Raw genomic sequence first — 21,991 nt, 5'->3', positions numbered from 1 at the left:
GAAGAAGGGAGGGAGGAGGAAGGGAGGGAGGGAGGAGGGAGGGAGGAAGGGAGGGAGGGAGGAAGGGAGGGAGGGAGGAGGGAGGGAGGAAGGGAGGGAGGGAGGAGGGAGGGAGGGAGGAAAAAAGAAATGAAAAGAAAAAAAAACTGCAGGGATTTGCAGATATCATGTAGGCATGATGACACAGGAGAAATAACCAACCCAGCAAGGCTGACTTTGTGTCTATAAATGTATTAAGTCTGCATCCAAGGTAGATTGACATCCAAGGTCACTTAATATATTAGTACTTAGAGTGAAGACTGGTTTCAGAATGCTTACCAAATTACTTAGGTAGAAATTATATCCCAGCCAAAAATGGGACTTTAAAGCCAGTGGAGGAAGTCATCCTCAGGTTCCACTGGACAGAAGGGAACTGCTGCCCACATAGCTCTCTCCCAGTTCACACCTGCCACTTCTAGGCGCTCCTTAGGACCAGTTGCATAAATGTCCTTCTAAATCGTTCAGGAGACTTAGGCAATTTACAAAGTCCCAGCTAAGAAATGCTCCATTTGAAGCCTCATTGGAGTTTAAAAAGTGAACAAAGGGGAGACCAATTTTCTTCACCATGCCTTTTAAATGAAAGGAGTTAAATAGGGAGTGAACATAAACACTTAATGTAAAGCCACAATTTACCTATCAGTTAAAAGATTCCTTGTAGTAACTTTAAGTGAGGATAATATTTATCTCTCTCCACCATCTAATATTAAAAAGATATTGCATATGTTATTATTCATTAACGATAATATACAAAGATTTTTGTGTTTGAACAGACTATATCTGGCAAGTGGAAGATAGTAGCTGGGTTTTTGTTTTTATTACCTTTATTACCAGTCTACATCAATTTCATCTTAAAATGCACCCAAATAAAAATTAAGACTGACTTATTTAACTTGCCTAGAAATTCTGACATAAAATAATTACATTATTTTTAGCTTCTGTGGGTCACCTCAGATGAAAATCTTCACTGCTTCTAAAGAAACACAGATTTAGTAACTTTCTGGTTCTTTAAGCAGGATATTATGTTAAGAAAGGAAAGTCTAGAATGAGGAATTTATTGTCAAATGAAATTTATAACACTGATATGAGATTTCATACTAGTCCAGCTGGCTGTAGATCAAATAATTTCAGAATGAAATTGAGCCAAGCTTTTTGCTAAAAGGTCCCTTTCTTTTACGGGTGAGCAAGGAGCATTAGTAGCCCAGAATAGCAGTAAGATGTGTATGGAATCAAAGGCAGTGTACGGACCAGAACCTTGGATTAGGAATCAGGAAGTCTTAGTTCTATTCCTGGCCTAGTCTTTAATTTATTATGCCTGTCTATGTGATGCCACAACTCATTGACAAGCAGAACATTCAGGCAGTGCTGTGTTTGCTGAGCCAAATATCTACTATTTGGAAGCATCCGGGTATTTCACCGAATTTTTTGGTTTTCTTCCAAATGCTTGGCATAAGAAAAACAGAGCCTGTGCGTCTCTGAGGGAGTCACCCTTTTCTCTGGACCTCATGTTTGCCCCGTCTGTGAAATGTCCAGTAACATACAGTTCCTCCCCACTCCCTGTGTGTGCTCTGTTCTATGTTGTTCAATAAAGAGCATCTGGAGAAAGAGGAGGGTCAGAATTATATTCTTCAGATGGAAGGAAAGAAGGAGCATAGAGGCTCTGGTTCAAAGGATTTCAGTTTATGTCCCTATAGAGAATAGCCCCCTAAAAACTCTGTTTATCTCCCCCAGATACCATGTGATCAAAGTGACTTCACTGCCCAGGACTAAGTAGCTCTTGGAAGTAAAGAAGGAGATCTTTCGGATTGCCCAATGAACACCATGTGGCTTGGCCATTTTAGGTTTTGACAACAAATCAAATTGAAAAGAAGTTTCTTGTGTAATTTTCCTAAGTATCCACTGACTTGTGTTTGAAAAAGATACAACTGGAGATTTCTTCCACAGTAGCTACATATATTATCTATGCCTTGACATCAGCTGGTTATAGTCTCAAGACAACAGGATGTTTCTGTTCTTAGCAGGACACAGACACATACTGGGAAAAAGAGACATATATCATATCATTGACTCAAGGTCAGCTCACAGCCAACGAAATACTTTTCCTCATTAAAAGAACAGATTGTGGCTATCCCATTAAGAATAGCCTGTTCATATTCTAAACAGGCACTTAATTCTTAGGCCGCATTAAAGAGGGTGTACAGAACATGGGGAAATACTTGCCTTCTCTGTCTTCATGGTCAGAGAACATGTAGAGTAATATATTTAATCCTGGTACCAACCATTAATTGGGTCATTGACAGTTATATCCAGAGAAAAGTAAACAGAACTAATAAGGATTTGAAAACATGTCATATAAGAAGTAAAGGAACTGAGGATGATTTACCTAGAAAAGGAAGAAAATGGGCACAACATAGTTTTTCAAATATTTGAAAGGCTGTTTCATGGAATAGGCACTACTTATGCTGTCTGGTTCTGGGGGGAGAAACTGGGAAGTTAGAGGAAGGCAAAATTTGTCTCCATAACATTTCTAAAAATTATAACTGTACAAATATGAAATCAGTTGCTTCCTATGACATGATGTATAGCACGTAGTAGATGGTCAATAAACATATCTTGAACGATTGTTAAATAAAAGTGTAAAGAATTGGACCAGATGCTTCAAAGGTGTCTTGCAATAAATTGTGGTCATTGGTGTTCTTCCAAAACATAGTTTCTGTATGCTGGAAAGAATGGAAACCAGGATGTATTAGTCGTGTGGCATTGCTGGACATACAATATGGTGAGGTTCCAAAAATGTTTGGTTGTCAATATGTGGTGAGAACTCTAAAAGATTAAAAAAGCACAGTAAATCACTCATTTGCTTACATCCTGCCCATAGCCCCATAGCACACAAAGAATAAAATTGACCTCTTTATGGTGACCTTCATGACAGAATATAATTTGACTCCTATTTATATTCAACCTCATTTTGTCCTAGCACCCACTCACTCCCTCACTCACTTTCCCTCTCCTGGCTTCTCTAACCTTTTTTCAAATCCTCTTATTCACCAAACTCATTCTTACCTCAGTGTCCTCGTATCACTCTTCACCCTGCGTGGGACACTGCTTTCCCAGTTCTACTACTCCTCACTCCCTCCCTCCCTCCCTTCTTTCCTTCCTTCCCTTTCTCTTTCTCTCTCTCTCTCCTTTTCTCTCTCTCCATCTCTATCTCCATCTTTCTCTCCTCTACCTCATTTTTTTCACCCTATCATGATTTACTCCCACTTCTTCTCTGACCACCCTCTACAAGGTGGGACACTCCACCTGCAGTTACTGTTTACCTCATTACCCTATTTATTTTCTTCTTACACTTGTTCCTATTGGAAACGATCTTATTTATGAATTTGTTAACTTTAATTATTTGTCTTCTCATGTTGACTATAATATTCAGGACAGCAGAGATTTTCTATCTCTTGTTCATTGATGAACATTTTGTCCCTTTCATAGTGCTTGGCCCAGAATAGCTGTGACTGCAGGAAAGAAGGAAAGAAAGATGGGAAGGGAGAGAATTTCACATCTTGGCTTTGATTTAAGGGGGTTAAGTTAAGTTACTGAAATACCTAGAACTAAGGCAGCTTCGCTTATTAAGAAGTTCCTCTTCTTGGCCTATAGTAACAGCATGAAATGGAAGCTCCACTGTAGGGTTCAACCTCGCCAGAATCTGCAAATGCACAACTCTGTTTTCAGGCATGAGCTGTTCGCTGGAGTTTAGCCATGGACATATGAAAGGTTAGAACTTTGCGAAATATTCATACTTGGGCTTTAACAACAAGGACAAAAAATTTATCCAAAGCATCTGATTTGTAGCCAACTCAATTTTGTGACGTTTAACTAATGTGTAACATACTATATGAGTCTGTGTACTTGACACTTCAGGCTGAACGTTGTAATAGATGGTGAATAAGGAAGCATCCATGAAGAAAAGGGAAAATCAATAGGCTTATTTCTCCAAAGAAATATCTTAGACCAAGGCTGTTTTGTTTTATTCTTTTGGCAGATAATTTAAAATAATTTGATGCTCAGCCAATGGATTTCAAAAAGTTTTTAAAGCACAAACTCAGCATCTAGTTAATTCAAAAACAAATTATTTCTGAGGCTACTACTGATAGGTCTAGGATAGCTGCAGGGTATACTGTTTTTTCCAACATTAACTTAGTAGCTGGAAAAATATCAAGATATATTTTCTAAGGCTTTGGGAAGTGTTATTTCACTTGCTTCTGTTGATTTCATTGTTATTATTATTCCTGAAAATGTATTGCGTATGCAGTGTAGAACTTGACTCTGTGTCTGCCAGGTAGAAAAACTTTATCTTTGTGCTTGAGGATGTTATTACTGGGGAATGAAAGACAATCACACAAAAACATACGTGGATATGTGTAGAGATGCAAAGAACATTATCTTGCCAAACACAACTTTGGTTTAAAAGAGAAGGAAATTATATAAGTAAACACATTGGGGGAGTAATTAAGGGGACTTTGAGTCTTCTATTCAGGCAGATTCTTCCATTTACTGGATTATTTAGAAGAGAATCAAACTGAGTAATCTCTAATATGTCTGGGACTCTATTTTAAGGTATAAGCCGGGTTTTACTATAAATAACATTCTTTTAAATATAACAAAGTTCTGTAGCATTGAGGAATATGATGTATAGTAAGGTTCAGGTCTGTTTGCAAATATCCTGGCCCTTCTTAGGCACAATAAAACTTTATTATGACAAAAGTTCTGTAATTCTCTGTCAGAGCCTCATTAAATGTTTTAGACAGCAAGGACGATGGAAGGAAATTGAAGAAATAATCATAACACAGTACCCTAAAGGAATTAACATAACTCAAAAAAATTCTTAATTTATTCTCAAAATTAATGACTTTGTGGAAACAGGACTAGGTCTTTCAATTTGACATTAATCTTTAAACCAAGCACAAGTTCAGATTACACAAATAACTTGTCCATGTTAGCTGAATTAATGATTTTTTGACCAACTTAATCTAATTAACCAATTATTTGACATGTGAAAGATTATTATTATTAACAGTCTGCTATTAATATTAACAGATAGTTATTATTAATATTAGCTAATCTAATTTCATCTATAGCATTAGATGAATCCATGAAATTACCCGAGTCCTTGTTCTTTGGGGTCCCCCCTAATGGTGACTAAGGAATTTAGGGTGATTAAAAGTAAAAGGCCCAAAACAAAAGATCTGATTCAGACAGTCACCTCATTCATACCACTACTAATCCCATCACCTCAGCAAAGCCTCCAAATTACTCCCTTGTGCCTGCACCCCTCAGGCTTCCATCATGATATAGTTTCCCTTTGAGGTCACCACTGATGGTCCTTTTAAAGCTGATTTCACCCAGGTAAATATCTCAGACAGATGAGAAGATGGCAAGGGCAACATGAGTCACAAATGATGACTTGCCTCAAAAGGGCTGGTCCTGAGCCTGTGACATCCCTCAATAGATTATGCTTCTAAGGAAACTTACAGCGCTTTCCATGTTTTGTTTTGTTTTGTTCTTTTACCCAGTACTCTCCCCAACCCTGATATCTTGCACATTACAGAAAGTCTGGAAGTTTTCTAATACTAACTGAATTGACTTGAACACCCAAGAATAGTAAACAGTCATGCCCAAATAACTCTATATGGTCAATAAGAAGCTTTAGTTACTTTTATAAACAAAACTATATCCATAAATATGTCTATATTATAGAGAGCTCAGAATAAGTAACCATTATTCATATGATTGTGGAGGCTTTTTTCAAAAGTGTGTGAAAGAAAAGAAGCTTGAAAATAAATACTGGCAATGACATAGCTTGACGCAGCAGTGAGTAAATGGCCCCATGCAAAAAAACAAAACTAAACTAAACAATCCTGCCTTGTTTGATTCTTTTCCTATGTTTTACTATACTCAGAAATATTCATCCAAAAATATTATCTTGTATGCATCCTTAAATGTCTAACCTGCAAACAATTATTAGTATGTTATAATTGATTTGTACTATGACAAAAGAAGAGTAAACATACAACTTTTCTCAAGAATAATTAATCGGAAATTGTAAGTAAGTATCAGTACTGATGATGTTATACTTCCTTTTCATTGTGCCTTGCTCTAGAAAATATATATTTAATATGCATGTAAAATGCTTTCTTGGCAGGTGGTCAGTATCTTTCCAATGAAGAGCACATTGATGGTACAGAATAGAACTTCCCTTCCCCCCTGAAGTAGAAGACTGCCTATTATTCAGTGTCCTTTTTGTCACATTGAAGAACAGAGAACTTTTTATTTTTTCCAAGAAATGGCCTTTCAGATTCAGTAACAACATGTTCTGTTCCTCAGGAAATAAGAGAAGATCGAGATAGGGTGCGGCTAGACTCGATGTTGTTGCTGATCATGAAACTGGACCAGCTTGATCAGGACATTGAGAACGCTCTCAGCACCAGCTCCTCTCCGTCCAGCACACCAACCAACCTTCGGCGGCAAGTCCCTGTGAGTTTCCCACTTCCCACTTCTTTGCATGTGAACGTGATGTCTCTACTTTGTATAGCCCCTCTTGCAAATGAAACATGTTGGATGGCCCCACTACCCACATGGGACCCTGATAGTGTTCCATAAATGTCACTCAAATCATTCTAGGCTTCATGCAGAGTCCATAAGAGAAGTGTGTGATTCAAAAGAAAATGGTTATTACTAGACAGGAAAGAGGGTCATTTTGGGAAATTATTTTGCTTCCTACTGATCAGATTCTCTTCATTGTCATTGTTTCCCTAATTGTTGGTCTTCCTTGATATGCTATAAACGCCATTAGCAGTGCTCTGTTGATCTTGTTTAGTGTCTTATTTCCAGTGTCCCACAAATTTACATTGCATATAGAAGATGGTTAATAAATATTTGCTGGACAGATGGATGAATGGTTGGCTGGATGAATGGTTCATTGGATGAATGTGTGGGTAGATGAATGGATGTATAGATGGGTGGGTGAGTAAGTGGATGGATGGACGGAGGGATGGATGGATGGATGCTGGTTGAACTAACCAAGCATATTACAAAAAAGAATTTAGATGAAATCAGCTTGAGAACACTCTAAAATTCACTTAGTGAAACACAATGAATAGGACAGAGGTGAAAATTTTATTCTACTGTGCATTAGTTTCAAATAAGATAGACACTCCTATCAGATTCTAACACAAAATAAAATTTAGAAGACATAGATTCCAAAATGTCTATACACTTTACATATTTAATATTAGCTTCAATTAAATGGCTTAGTTTTTGCAGATCTAGCAAATGTGATGGTAGAATTTACTTATAATTAAGCCATGCATTCCTTTTCAATTAATCTATCACTTTTGATATCAGTAATCAACACGTTAATGCAAGAAATTTTGTAATTACCTAAGATCAAAGGGGTGGAAAGTGTTTTTTATATATATATATATATATATATATATATATATAAGCACCTTTCAAAATAGAACTATTCTGTATCAAATTCTTTAATTTGTATAGTTCTACTATTGATTCTGAAGTTATTCAAAACTCATTCTGACTGTGGTGCAGAATATTTAAAGTCAATAAACAAGTTAAAATAATAGCTAACCTAAGTATAAACGAAGTATTAATACTATTCTAAATGCGTTATGTATGTTAACACAATCATTCCTTACAACATTGTTCAGATGAGTAAAAAGAATAGAGACAGTAATTGTATGTGCCAGAGCTGGCACAGAAGCCCAGCCAGTCTTGATCCAGAGCCATGTCACTCAACCACTGTCCCATACTGCCTTTCCTAGCTGGCTATAATGGAAATCTGATAGCTTGAGCAAAAAACATTTTTGATTAATAAATGTGAAATTAAATGCTTTGACCTAGAAAGCTGGTAGGAATGACATTTTTCTTTTAATATTTTTTCTTCATCCTTCAGGATTCATCTCAAATGTTTCTTTACAGTGAAGTCTTCCCTAAGTCTCCTTCTGTCTTCCCAGACAGAATCGCTTACTCCTTCCCTGGTGCCGCCATAGCGTCTTGCATATGCTTTAGTAGGACAGGCACCCAGATGGAGGAAACGCAGTGGAAGTGATCTCCTGAGGCCAAAAAGAAGGGATGTTTTCTCGTTCACATATGAAGGGTGTAGAAGCTTCAAACTCATTTTCATCAACACTTTAAAGCCCAATTTTTCAATAGGAGGTGCTTCTCAGTACTTTTGCCATTAATGTAGGTGTGGAATACATTTTCTCTTGAAAGTTTTCTGGTGTGAATTGCTGATCTCTCCCTATCTCTTTACTTGCTCCCCTTTTCCCTCTATATTGACCTTTCCTCAATCCCATGTATTTAGAGAAAAAGCACAGCCCAGATTTCTGCTAAATACAACTCCATATTGTTGTCTCCATCTCAGAGAGCAAAACAACCCTTACCTGCTAGATATGGTTCTTTGTTGAGTGGTAAAGGCAATGCAAAACAAGAGCTAAGGTGGGTGATGATTAGGATTTGTGTGCATCTACATCTCTGCCTCCATTTAAAGTGTAAACTGGATTTTATATTGTATGCACTATCTCATGGACCATCACCACCCTTGCTGAACAAGGGTTAATTCTGTAAATAAAGATGTATTTCTGAGTTTTTAGTTCAACAGATACTTGAAATAGGCCAAATAATACAGTAGAAACATAAACTTTGGAGTCTGCAGGCCTGAGTTCAGATGCCAGCTCTACAACTGAATATCTGAGAACATAAGAAAAGTATTTAATTTCTCAACTTCAGGTTCATGTAAAAAGAGGAGACATTGTTTCCTACTTAATGGCTTGTTGGGAGGAGTAAATGAAAGAACACGTGTGAGATGCATTGCAAAGATCTGGCACAGAGTACATATTTAGTATTTGTTAATGCCATTGCCTTCCCTCATGTGCTCACTCACACCAGACACTGGGTTAAAGGTAAATAAGACATAGCCTGCATCCCTAGAAACTTCTTTTTGTGTCTGTGTTTTTCTAGGTTGTCCCTTTTTCTTTATTTCTGTTCTTTGGTATTTAAAGCTAATTTTAACATTCTCTCGTCATCAGAATTTTTTCCACATGCGATTTTCATTCCTTTTGATAATTGTACCATGGAATAAGTGGATTATAACAAGTAATTATGACCTAGATTGTCCACCAAGGAGTACTGTCCCAGATTCAGAGGAGAAACCCCCTCTGCCACACCCTCATACTCCACTGTGAACGTACAGTTTAGCAAGGAGGGCAAGACATACAATGAAACAGTGACCTCAGTTTGAGATTATTTGTAAGAAAATGCTGGAGTGAGTTCTACATATAATAAAGGGGGTAAAGAATAATATGGGCTGGAGTCTTTAAGAATAGCTTCAAAGAGAAAAACATATTAAAATAAGGGTAGATGTAAAAATGTATAGAAGGCTGCCTTGATAGAGCCTGACAAGTGAGGGTCAGGCAGATCTGAGCTTTAATGTCAGCCCTGCCACAGAACATGAATTTGGTCAAGTTACTTGCCTTAAGCTTTGGCTTCATCATCCATCAGGTAGTGATAATAATATCTTCCACATAGAGTTTGTGAACATGGAAACAGAGAATGGCTGTACAGTATTGTCTTTAAATGGTAAAATAATTTTTAATATTTATTATTTTACCTCAAAATTATTGTATTGTTAGAAGGATGCAAGGTTACCCTGTTATTTGCCTAATCAAATCATAAATAGGAAGGCAAAATTAGTGCAAATGATTTGTGATAAACATAAATGTAAAATATAAATGGCTTATAAACTACCTGCTACTTATGATTATGCATTTGATGTTTATAAATTACCTGCTATTTATGACTATCCATTTGATGTTGATTCAATTTGAAATCTTAATGAACCATTTTTCTCTTATGGTAAAATGTAAAATGTCTTTTCCGTGCAAAAAAAAAGAATAGATGACCCTTAATCTGAAAGCACTCAGGGCATGAGAAATTTGGTTATGGTTATATGTTTTACACACACACACACACACACACACACACACACACACACACTTAAAGAATTTAGTATTATGTTTCATATTTATTATTGTTATGTATGTCTTTTATACCCTTTCTTTTTTATGTTTGTTTTCCACTTTTTTCTTTTCTTTTTTTTTTGTAGCTTTATTGAGATAGAATTGACATATAACATTGTATAAGTTTAAGGTATACAATGTGATGATTTGATACAGTTTTTTTATGCAAAATAATTACTACAGTAAGGTTAGTTAATACATCCATAAACTGGTATAATTACAGTTGTGTGTGTGTATGTGTGTGGTGAGAACATTTAATATCTACTCTCTTACAACTTTCAAATATATAATACAGTGTTGTTAACTGTAGTCGCCAAAATGAAGATTAGATCCTCAGAACTTATGCCTCTTATAACTGGAAGCTTGTACCTTCTGACCAGCATGTCCCCATTATCCCCACATTCCAGCCCCTAGCAACCACCACTTCACTCTGTTTCTATTTTGGCCTTTTTTTTTAGATTCCACATATAAGTGAGATCATACAGTATTTGTGTTTCTCTGTCTGACTGATTTCACTTAGCATAATGCTCTCCAGGTCCTTCCATATTGTCACAAAAGGCAGAATTTCCTTCTTTTCTATGGCTAAATAATATTCCATTGTATATATATACCACATTTTCTTTATCCATTCATCCATCTATAGACACTTCAGTTATTTCTGTGTCTTGGCTATTGTGAATATAATGCAGCCATGAATATAGGGGTGCAGATGTCTCTTTAAGACAGTGATTTCATTTCCTTTGCATGTATATGCAGATGTGGACTTACTGGATTATATGGTAGTTCAATTTTTTTTTTTTTTTTTTTTTTTTTTTGCGGTACGCGGACCTCTCACTGTTGTGGCCTCTCCCGTTGCGGAGCACAGGCTCCGGACGCGCAGGCTCAGCGGCCATGGCTCACAGGCCCAGCCGCTCCGTGGCATGTGGGATCTTCCCGGACTGGGGCACGAACCCGTATCCCCTGCATTGGCAGACGGACTCCCAACCACTGCGCCACCAGGGAAGCCCTATTTTTATTTTTTGAGGAACCTCCATACTGTTTTCCATAGTGACTATACTCATTTACATTCCCACCAACAATGCACTAGGATTCCCTTTTATGATAGCTGTTCTGACAAGTGTGAGGTGATATCTCATTGTAGTTTTAATTTGCATTTCCCTGATAATTAGTGATTTGAGCACCTTTTCATGTACCTGTTGGCCATTTGTGTCTTTGGAAAAAATGTCTACTCAGGTATTTTGCTCATTTTTTAATCAGATTATTTGTTTTTTGCTATTGAGTTGAATGAGTTCCTTATACATTTTGGATATTAACCCCTTATCTAAGGTTTGCAAACATTTTCTTGTAATTGTATAGGCTGCATCCTTCATTCTGTTGATTGTTTCCTTTGCTGTGCAGACGCCATTTAGTTTGATATAGTCCCATTTGTTTATTTTTGCTTTTATTACTTGTGCTTTCGGTGTCATACCCAAAAAATTGTTGCCAAGACCAATGTCAAGAAGCTTTTGCTCTATGCTTTCTTCTAGGAGTTTTACAGTTTCAAATATTACATTTACGTCTTTAATTCATTTCAAGTTAAGGTTTGTGAGTGGTGTAAGATAGGGGTCCAGTTTCATTAATTTGCATGTGAATATCCAATTTTCCCAACACCATTTACTGAAAGGACTATTTTTTCCCTATTGAATATTCTTGGCCCCCTTGTCAAATGTTAGTTGACTGTATATGCATGCTTTTATTTCTGTGCTCTCTGTTCTATTCCATTGGTCTGTGTCTGTTTTTATGCCAGTACCATACTGTTTTGATTACTACAGTACTATAATTTGAAATAAGGGAATGCGATGGCTCCAGCTTTGTTATTATTTCTCAGATTGCTTTGGCTATCCAGGGTCTTTTGTGGTTCCATACAAATTTTAGGATTTCTTTTTCCTATTTCTATGAAAAATGCCATTGAAATTCTGACAGGGGTTGCACTAAATCTATAGATCACTTTGGGTAGCATGGACATTTTTCACAATTTTAATTTTTCCAATTCAGGAACATGAGCTATCTTTCCATTTATTTGTGTCTTCTTCAATTTCTTTCATCACTGTCCTGTAGTTTCTAGTGTACAGATCTTGTGCCTCCTTGGTTACATATTAATATTTGTCAGTTTGGTTATTCTTTCATAAAATAATATTTATGAGCATATTCTAGGTGCCAGGCACTATTCTAAGCCTGGGGAATGTATCAGTGAACAAGACAGGTGAAGCCCCTGCTCTTGTGATGCATAGATTCCAATAAAGGGAGACAAAAAAGATTTGAAATAGAAATGAATGAAAGGTAGATAGATGGTCAGATAGAGAGATAAATACATACGTACATACCTAGGTAGAGATGATGGATGGATATTGTTGATACGTGGTAGATAAACAAGGTAATAAGATCGTAAAATAGAAAATGATACACTGTGGAGGTTGAAGAGAGGAAAATATTTTAGTTTGAACTGTCAAAGGATGCTTCTCTGAGGTAGTGATATTCAAACTGAGAGCTGAGTGACAAGAAAGGGACAGCAAAGGGAAATACTTGGACAAGGGACAAGAAAGGGCATAGTCCCTGCCATAAACACCACCTTGGTGTACTAGGAGGACTGACAAACAGCAAGTATGGCAGAGCATATAGAAACAATAGAATGATAGAGCATAAGGCCAGAGAGTCGGGGTGCAGCGTAGATGATATTTAACCATATGGGCCATGGTGAAGTTGAGATGTAAAAAGAGTGGACATAAAGATTATCAAATCATAATTTCCTCCAGTTAACATTATAGAGTGATGTGTGCCTTCACACCCTCCCCTTTGCATTCTCTTCACCCTTGCCTTTCCTCTGTGTTCTCACATATAACACAAAGATATCATTTGGTAAATTAAATGCACAGCCTTTGGAGGGATTACAGTGTAATTGCACTCATTCAACAGACATGTCTTATCCACATACTGTACACTAGTTGCTCAGAAGGCATATGATGTTAATAATAACAATATTTACAGTAATGCCCAGCATTTAATGAAAATGATTATATGCCTGTTACATGCACTTTGCATATATCTTGCTTAATCTTCATAAACCTGTATGAGTGCATGCTATCATTACACTCATTTTCAAATGAGGGAATTGAATCACACATGACAAAGCGTAATTCCTGCCCTCAAATAGCTTATAGTTCGTTAGATAGACATACACTTGAGCTAAATGATTCCAGGCTATTATGGTAGGTGTCACCATGGAGATCTGTTGGGAACATAGAAGAGAGTGAGGTGAGAAGAACTGAGAACTGTCTTTTCATTTGACACTCATAACCCTGTTGCAAGAGGGATGTAGAGTGAGTTACTCAAAGTCACACAACGAGCAAGGGCTGTCTATGGGCTTCTTCCTCCTGACTTATTGCAGTGTCCCGGCTAGCTGCCCCTACTGCCCTTTCCAATGCACAATCAGCTGTTAAATTATCAAAGTAGTTTGCTACCTCTTTTTCAGTATTTGCATTCCAAAATCAGACCCTCTGAAGAGTACAATTGTTAATACAAAATAATGCACGGTTATGGGTGACGTGTCACTGTCTGTTGTCATAACTCTGTGGTGTGTCCATGTGTGTTGGGAGAAGGAGGAGGTGGAAAGGTGTTGGAGGTGGGAGAAAGGCATGTAGAGAGTGTGGACATGCCCTTCATATCAATGCATTTTTTTCATAGGATCTGGAATCAGGATCTGAGAGTGGAGCAGATAACACTTCGGTAAATCAGACACAAATAAATCTGTCTTCTAACACCGAGTCCACTGACCTACCATCTTCCACCTCAGTGGCCAGTTCTGGAACCAAACCCAAGTCTATGGTAAGTTGTTAATTATAACAGTCAGTTTCCACATGAAGTGTTGATTATCTTCAGGTAAGAGTTGATATCTCATCCATTCAGTTTAGAAGAAATACTCTTGGATTCTTAGTTGCAGTGACTTGATAGTACTTAATTAAATACAGCCCAACGTATGCTGTTTTTTTGTTTTATAAATGTTTACACAAGTACTTTACTAACATAGGTCATTGTTCCAGAATTATGCAAAATATGGTGTTAAATTTTATTACTGGATACTGAAAACTTGAAAGAACCAAGAATGCAAAATGGAAAGATGATTCTCCCTGTATTATTATTCTGACTAAATGGCTTACCAATGGGAAAATTAATGGATGGATGGATGGATGGATGGATAGATAGATAGATTAAAAAGTAGAGATATATAAGATCACACACATGATAAGTTTTATGTGGGTATTAAATGACATAGCACATGTCAAGTGCTTAGTGAAATGCTTGGCACAGAAAAAATACTGAAAAAATGTAAGCTACTATTGTTATTATTATGATGCTTCATAGACTTTACAATGCTACCAAAACAAATGAAAAGGAGAATCACTACATGTAATAGTATAGCACAGTGACTTGTGAATAGAAGACATTTTCCTTTAAGTAAAAAGTTGAACTGCAACAGGAAAGCAGTATTTGACTCTAAAGGTAACATTTATGGAGGAAGTAATTACTACTTCAAATATCTAAAGTCCCAGCAGCTCCAAAATAACCTTTCCTAGTTTAGTGAAAATCATAGTGTTGTATTATTTTTTAAATGCCCATGTTAGCTTAACACAGAGAAACAAGTTTGGATTGCTTTTCTGCCTGCCTTTAAAATAAAAGGCAAATCTGAAATAAAACTAAAAAGAGAAAACTTGAATTTAAAATGTAGTATGTATGTTCAACTGCAAGAATATCTAGAGTATTTTTGATGGAATAAATATTTATTGAACACCTACGATGTGCCGTGTGTTATGCAAGATAAAAAAGACTTGGAGAGCAATAAAAATATATTCTCTGTCTTTAAATATCTCACAGTCTAGCAAGGGAGGTAGGCATGTAAACAATGAAATGCAATGACATGCTGTATGGTAGTGCTGTATATACAGGAAATAGGAGGAACCAATGACATACTACCCAATGCTATTTTGCGGTACACTGAAAAAATAGGGTCAAAAATAATGTGTGCCAATGGGCAGACTGCAGTGACGTGTTGCTCTTCTTTTCCACAATCGCTAGAGAAGGTTGAAATGCAAAATTCAAATATGAAACTCAACAATCTCATTTTACCACGTTCTTATTAAGGGAAAAGATAAAAGCCTCTTAAGAGTTTTAGCTTGGGGCTTCCCTGGTGGCCCAGTGGTTGAGAGTCCACCTGCCGATGCAGGGGACATGGGTTCGTGCCCCGGTCCGGGAAGGTCCCACATGCCGCAGAGCGGCTGGGCCCGTGAGCCATGGCCGCTGAGCCTGCGCGTCCGGAGCCTGTGCTCCGCAGCGGGAGAGGCCACAGTGGTGAGAGGCCCGCGTACCGCAAAAAAAAAAAAAAAAAAAAAAAAGTTTTAGCTTGAAGGTTTGGGAACAATTGGAGCGTTGGCTTTTTGAACACTGGGGACAGGTGTGGGGCTGACATATAAGAAGTAAGTAGAGGGACTTCCCTGGTGGAGCACTGATTAAGAATCCACCTGCCAATGCAGGGGACACAGGTTCGAGCCCTGGTCTGGGAAGATCCCACATGCCACAGAGCAACTAAGCCCGTGTGCCGCAACTACTGAGGCTGCGCTCTAGATCCCGCGAGCCACAAGTACTGAGCCCACGTGCCACAGTTACTGAACCCCGCGTGCCTAGAGTCCATGCTCCGCAACACGAGAAGCCACTGCAATGAGAAGCCTGAGCTCTGCAACGAAGAGTAGGCCCCTCTTGCTGCAACTAGAGAAAGCCCACGCACAGCAACGAAGACCCAATGCAAACAAAAATAAAATAAAGAAATAAATGTATTTTTTTAAAAAAAGAAGTAAGTAGAAAGGAAGGTGAATTCCCTTTTTTAAAGGTATTTATGCTTAAATAAGCTTTTTAAAGCACCTTCTATTGACCCTAAGAGTGTTCTTTTCACTCTAACATTTATTCTGTGTTCATCTTTTACTTTAGAATAATTACTGTTGGTATCCACTATTTCTCCCTTGAAACGTACATATTTTAGAGTGTAGTCACCTTATAATTTGTAATCATTGCTACAACTCTGTGTGCAGTTCCTTAGTCTTTTTTCAATGCTCCCATGCTTATAAATGTGGTCAATATATTTCCATTGAGCAATGTACATATTTTTATGGTAACCATCTTCAGTAAAGTTTTAGAATGAGAAACATAAAACCATCAGTTTTCCTAGGGCTTTAATCCCTTAGAGTAGTTTATAATGGGTCCTTTTTCAAATTGTTCATGTTTTGCCATATCAGTTGACCAAACTATTCACCCCACAGGCAAAATTAAGAAATAATTAAAATCAGTTGTTGAACAGAAACATATTTTTTCATGCACTGCAAATCAAATATTAACTGAAAAGTTGCCAACTTGGAATAAAATCAGAAGTGAAGATATATCCAGCTGTTCAGGTGTGACCTGGGCACACGATCACAACTTCGTAGTGATGCCACAACTCACTAGTCAGTGAGTGATGAGAATCATTATGCAATTGACTCAGCCTTGAAATACAATATTCCACTTCAAGACACCCAAAACCTATTTAACACATCTTGATCAATACTGCAGGTGGAGTTAGACAACTGGAAATGCAACTCTGTTCAGCTACTGAACTCTAGTTTAGTCAAATTCTCTAACTGGCCACAAGAAGTACCCAGAGGGGAAGAAAACACTCTGCTATCAAAGGCAACTGACTTTTAGGAAATTTCGTAAAGAAAATGACCAATTAAAAAAGTAGCTTGGGAGACTGGGATTGACATATATACACTACTGATACTATGTATAAAATAGATAACTAATGAGAACCTACTGTATAGCACAGGGAACTCTACCCAGTGCTCTATGGTGACCTAAGTGGGAAGGAAATCCAAAAAGGGGATATGTGTATACATATAGCTGATTCACTTTGCTGTACAATAGAAACTAACACAACATTTTAAAACAACTGTACTCCAATAAAGATTAAAAAAAAAAGTAAGCTTGAAAAACAGGCTTCTGTGTTGGTGGAAGGGCTGCTTTAATATGAGCATGTGTGTGTTTTATTTTTTGCTGGTTTTGGTGTCATTATTATTTTGAGTATTTCCTTTTTACTAAAGTTAGAAAGTAAGTCTTGAGCCATGGATCAATTTTATGTTTTTAGTTTTTCCTGGGTTAAAATATTAGAATGAAGAATTTTACCTATTTTATGAGGTATTAAACAGACACTTTTCCCCTCAATTTGGAGCTTTGGGAATAATGGCAGCCTGGCTACTTTGTGAAAAGAAAGAAAACTCTAGTATCCTACAGAGCTGTTCTTTTCACTATGAACTAAAATTTCAATTTTAATATTAAGTAGAAATATTAAATTCAAAGAACACCTACTTCTAACATCCACCTAAAATGAACCAGCCTTCTGCTCCATAGTGTCACATTTTTACAGAATGCTTACTTTCATTTCAGAATTATTTAAAGTTACATTTGATTTGCTGCTATGAACCTATTTATAATGGTGACTGACTACCACAAATATTTGGCTTTCCTTTTGTGTGTAAGGTCTTTGGATTTCTAAGTGCCAATTTTTCAATAAGATTTCTACTTTTATATTTATTATTAGAAGGGGACCAATGAGTAATCTTCAGATTTTTCATAAATACTGTGTATATATCATGCTGAAAATTGAGCATTAAAGTAGATTTCTGAAATGTATTTGACACAAAAAAATTTAAAAGTTAAAAGGTAGGATATCCACTACCAAAAAACACATTAGTAAAAACAAGGTCTGGTGCTTAATGCCAAAAATATCATCAATTTCTTTCTTAAATTCTTGGTTTTGTTCCTTCAAGGCAGTCTCATAATGCCTTTCACACTAGACACTTCTGCAAACAATGCATGTGTAGTCATATCATTTTTTATACAGTGCTTTCATTCACCGCAGAACAACATTCTGACATCCCTCTAACCAGGGTATTCAGTTGCTTGAGTTGTTCCTGCATTAATTAATATAGGGTTGTTACATGAAAGATTTTAAAGCTGGGCACTAAAACCCCACAGGTTTTGTTGTGGTTGTTGTTTTTCTTAAAGATACTGATTAGTGTAGGTGGTCGTTAAATTAGTATTAATCATACATTTGTGAAGAAAGAGACCAAGGCTGAGATAAGAAAAACAACATATTTTATTTGTAAAATAAGTACTGGAGGAACAGAGAAGGTGTTCTGCTGTGTATAGTAACATCAGCTTCATAGAGAAGACAGCCCCACTAGCTGCCATGTGATAGAATTCTAACGGCCAGAATGAGAACCTCAATCATTTGGGCATTTGGGAACCCCAGCTAGATAGTTTTGAGTGTATCCTAAACTATCTAAAGGAATGTTGGAAGATACCAGCATTCATATCAGAATGTATTGAATGTTGGAATTACAAAATAACCCTCCTTTTAAGATGTTAAAAAACAGCAGAAATTATTAACCTTCATTATTGTAATTGCTACAAGATGAAAAAAGACAAATATATCTTATTCCAGCTCAAGCTGGCAACAGTAGCTCTAATTCCACAGACCGAATACACCCCTAATCTTTTCATCATTACCACCAAAATATCCATGAGATAGATGAGGGTGGAGACAGAAGCTCATGGAGGGGGTGGGAGCTGAGGGCAGGCTGAATGCCAGAGACTGCCAACTCCTCCCAAGAATGGTTCAGAGTAAATCCTGCCTAAATGCTGCTGGAGTGTGACCGAGATAAAGCTTCAGGAGTATGTCCTGACTGCAAGTTCATGATCGTTTCTAGATGACTTTTAAAAAGGTGGTACTCCAATGCCACAGTCAACCTGATATTTTAGCCTCTTTTACCAACAATTTCAAAAATTGCATGGTCAGTGTAACCTATTGTTGAAGAAAAAAAAAATCTCTCAATGTGACTCTGAAACACAACTGTTTATGCTATAGTCAACTTAGTGAGACACTTACATACAGTCTATTATCTTTCTCCCCTCTGACATGATGGAAGCAAACAATAATTTTTGGGTCTGACATTCACTTGTCAATAGTATTGTCCTCCCTAAAAAGCATAAATATTTTGAAGTGGAGGTAAAAAGGAGGGTGATGACGTTGTGTATGAATTTTGACATTACGTTATTTTTAATGAATGCTGTTAATGTTTAAGTCATTTAAAAACAGGATCTTATTTTTTTCCTTTTTTCACCCAATGAGATATGGTCTAATCTGCTATGAAACTATAAAATGTTGTTGGCATTAGTCCCAATTATACAGCATATTAAGGAAATTAAGGCTGATTCAAGAAAGAAGAGAAAAACCATCAGAGGTTCCTCATAATTACTTTCAGTGTAAACCAGGTTTTATATCTAAATGCAATCACATATCTCATACATGTGATCATTTAGCTAAAGTCATTATGCTTGTGACATATTAAATGGTAGGCACTTAAACTGAAAAATAGCATGTAGATTCAGGAGTCCAAATCACATTACTCTCAAGTATCATTTAAAACGCAATTCATATGCAGAATTTTAGTAGGTCCCTATTTTGTTTTACCAGGATATTCTATATTTTTGCTTAAGTGATTATCAGATTTTTTTAACAAAGCTAGTGATTTTCTCTAATGCTGCTCACTATTTAAAACAAAATAAAGGGATAAAACATTGTCTTTTTTGGGACATTGGGAACTGCAAATACTCCTTTTTACTGAACTCTTGGGGGAAAAATGTTAGGTAACATGTAAAATTGACTAGAATTTAAAGAGTATTTCATAATGTCACATATGATAAGTAAAGAAAATAGCATAGTAAAAGGAAAAATGACACACATAGAATTCTTAAAGTTTAGTCTGAAACATCAAAAAATTTGAATTAGTACAATTTACCACTTTGCAAACAAAAATGTAATGGTCTTAGAAAAATGCCTTTGATTGTAATGCTTTTGAATGTGGCAATTTAATTTTGACATAGCCAAGCAATAACATTAAAGTATGTGGATTTTTAAAGAAGTATTTATTCACTAAGATCCTCATTGTTTATGAGAAAGAAAAATAAGCCAAATCTTATAGCTTTTTTAAGGAAAATTGAGCCACCAGAGAGCTGGGGAAAAAAATGTTTCTAAAAAGGAAATCATTCTGTGATTATTGTAATGAGATACTTCTTAGAATTCTGATTCTAAAGTGTAGAGGATTCCATTCACATATTCTGGATTTTGAAATAATAAATATGTAATTCATTAACGTTGGGCTTTGAAAAATAGAAACATTTTTCATAACCATTTGCTTTTCTATTTAAAATTATTCAAAATTCTCTCATTTCTTGTGTTTGAAGATACTGATATCTGTTTCCAATCTATTTACATGTTAATTCATGATAGTCTTGTTTGGGATGGATTTTTTTTTTATTATTATTTATTTTGCGGTACGCGGGCCTCTCACTGTTGTGGCCTCTCCCGCTGCGGAGCACAGGCTCCGGACGCGCAGGCTCAGCGGCCATGGCTCACGGGCCCAGCAGCTCCGCAGCACGTGTGATCCTCCCCGACGGGGGCACGAACCCGTGTCCCCTACATCGGCAAGCGGACTCTCAACCACTGCGCCACCAGAGAAGCCCAGGGATGGATTATTTGATCTCCACAATAACCTCCTCACTTAAGACTTTTCACTCAGAATCTAGGAGTTTCATTGTGCCAAGAATAAGTACAACTTGCATCCAGATATACTGATCCTTAATACTAAAGTCGAGCACATGATGTTTAAGTAATTTTTTGAGTTGGAAAAATTGTTTTTTTATTTTGTTTGTGTTTCATTTATAATAACCTGGCTAATTAGACGTCTGGAGCAGAACTCCTGCAACCAAAAGAATGATGGGGAAAATGGAACCTAAAAATGAGAGGACAGTAAGAATGGAACAGATTCCGTTAGGGCAAGAAACAGTAAAAAAAAGTAATAATCTCTGCAACCGAAGATTTGGTCATATGAATAGTACTTTTGTATGTTATCATCATTACAATGAGGAAAATTTAGTTTTTCCATGTGCTGATGTTACTTCTCGAATCCAGCTCATATTTTCATCCAAGAGAAATAACAACTTCCAGTTATTTCTGGGCAATGTAAAATGGCAAGCCAACGGCACGCCACATCACAGCAACCAAGAATATAATTCATAGCATTGAGCAATAATAATAACCCATAAGCCATTTTCACAGAGCTCTCTTCATCTCAAACAGAGTTGTCCCCAAGTTCTAATTATATATTTAGTGTTACCATTCTTTTTCTGATTCCCTACTTTGATTCTTTGACTGATAATTAATGTTGCCCCTGGCATTTGGTGGCCTCTACCCTCACTTCTTAAAGACAGTTAAAGTCAGTTGAAATGTTTAACTGGGGATTCCGTGTGAATATTCAGTAGACGTCGTACAAAGTTTATACAGAGGGCTTTTGTGACTATAGTTTTGAGCTGTCTACCACATACCAGATTTCTAAATGAAAAAGTAAAAACAGCAACCAAGCATTTGAGTATTCTGAATATCACACATCTAAACAGTTGGTGTTGTAACAAAAATATGAAGTGTCATTTACTCTTTATCTTCACTCTTTATCTTTTTCAAGGCACAATCACTTGAAAAATATCAATATTCTTGATATTCTGCTTATTTAATGAGAATTTTATATGCTAGTTTCTTTTTTTGAATGAATGAATGGTTCATATTCCTTAGATTATTGTTGCCACTCTCACTTTTTCGTGATTCTCTGTTCTTTCCACTGTGACAACTTGGTGTAATCCAGGCAACTTCTGAATTAGTAAACTGCTTCAAAGGAAAATCAATTGACACT

The 21,991-nt window shown here is 36.6% G+C and overlaps 1 protein-coding gene across 6 annotated transcripts in view; it reads left to right on the top strand.

Moving 5' to 3' along the window:
• Positions 1–21,991, top strand: part of DLC1 (DLC1 Rho GTPase activating protein) — a 401,507-nt gene that overhangs the window by 91,047 nt on the left and 288,469 nt on the right. For 5 of the 6 annotated variants that reach the window (XM_060136252.1, XM_060136256.1, XM_060136254.1 and 2 more), the window contains 2 exons: positions 6,415–6,564; positions 13,845–13,985. In XM_060136252.1, the coding sequence (XP_059992235.1) occupies positions 6,415–6,564; positions 13,845–13,985 (291 nt within the window). Of the gene's footprint in view, positions 1–6,414; positions 6,565–13,844; positions 13,986–15,688; positions 15,949–21,991 lie in introns of those variants that run through there. The other variant, XM_060136255.1, reaches the window with a different exon arrangement.

This window comes from Lagenorhynchus albirostris, chromosome 21 (assembly GCF_949774975.1).
Source record: "Lagenorhynchus albirostris chromosome 21, mLagAlb1.1, whole genome shotgun sequence".
NCBI lineage: Eukaryota > Metazoa > Chordata > Mammalia > Artiodactyla > Delphinidae > Lagenorhynchus > Lagenorhynchus albirostris.
This window is presented reverse-complemented; position numbering and strand designations above follow the sequence as displayed.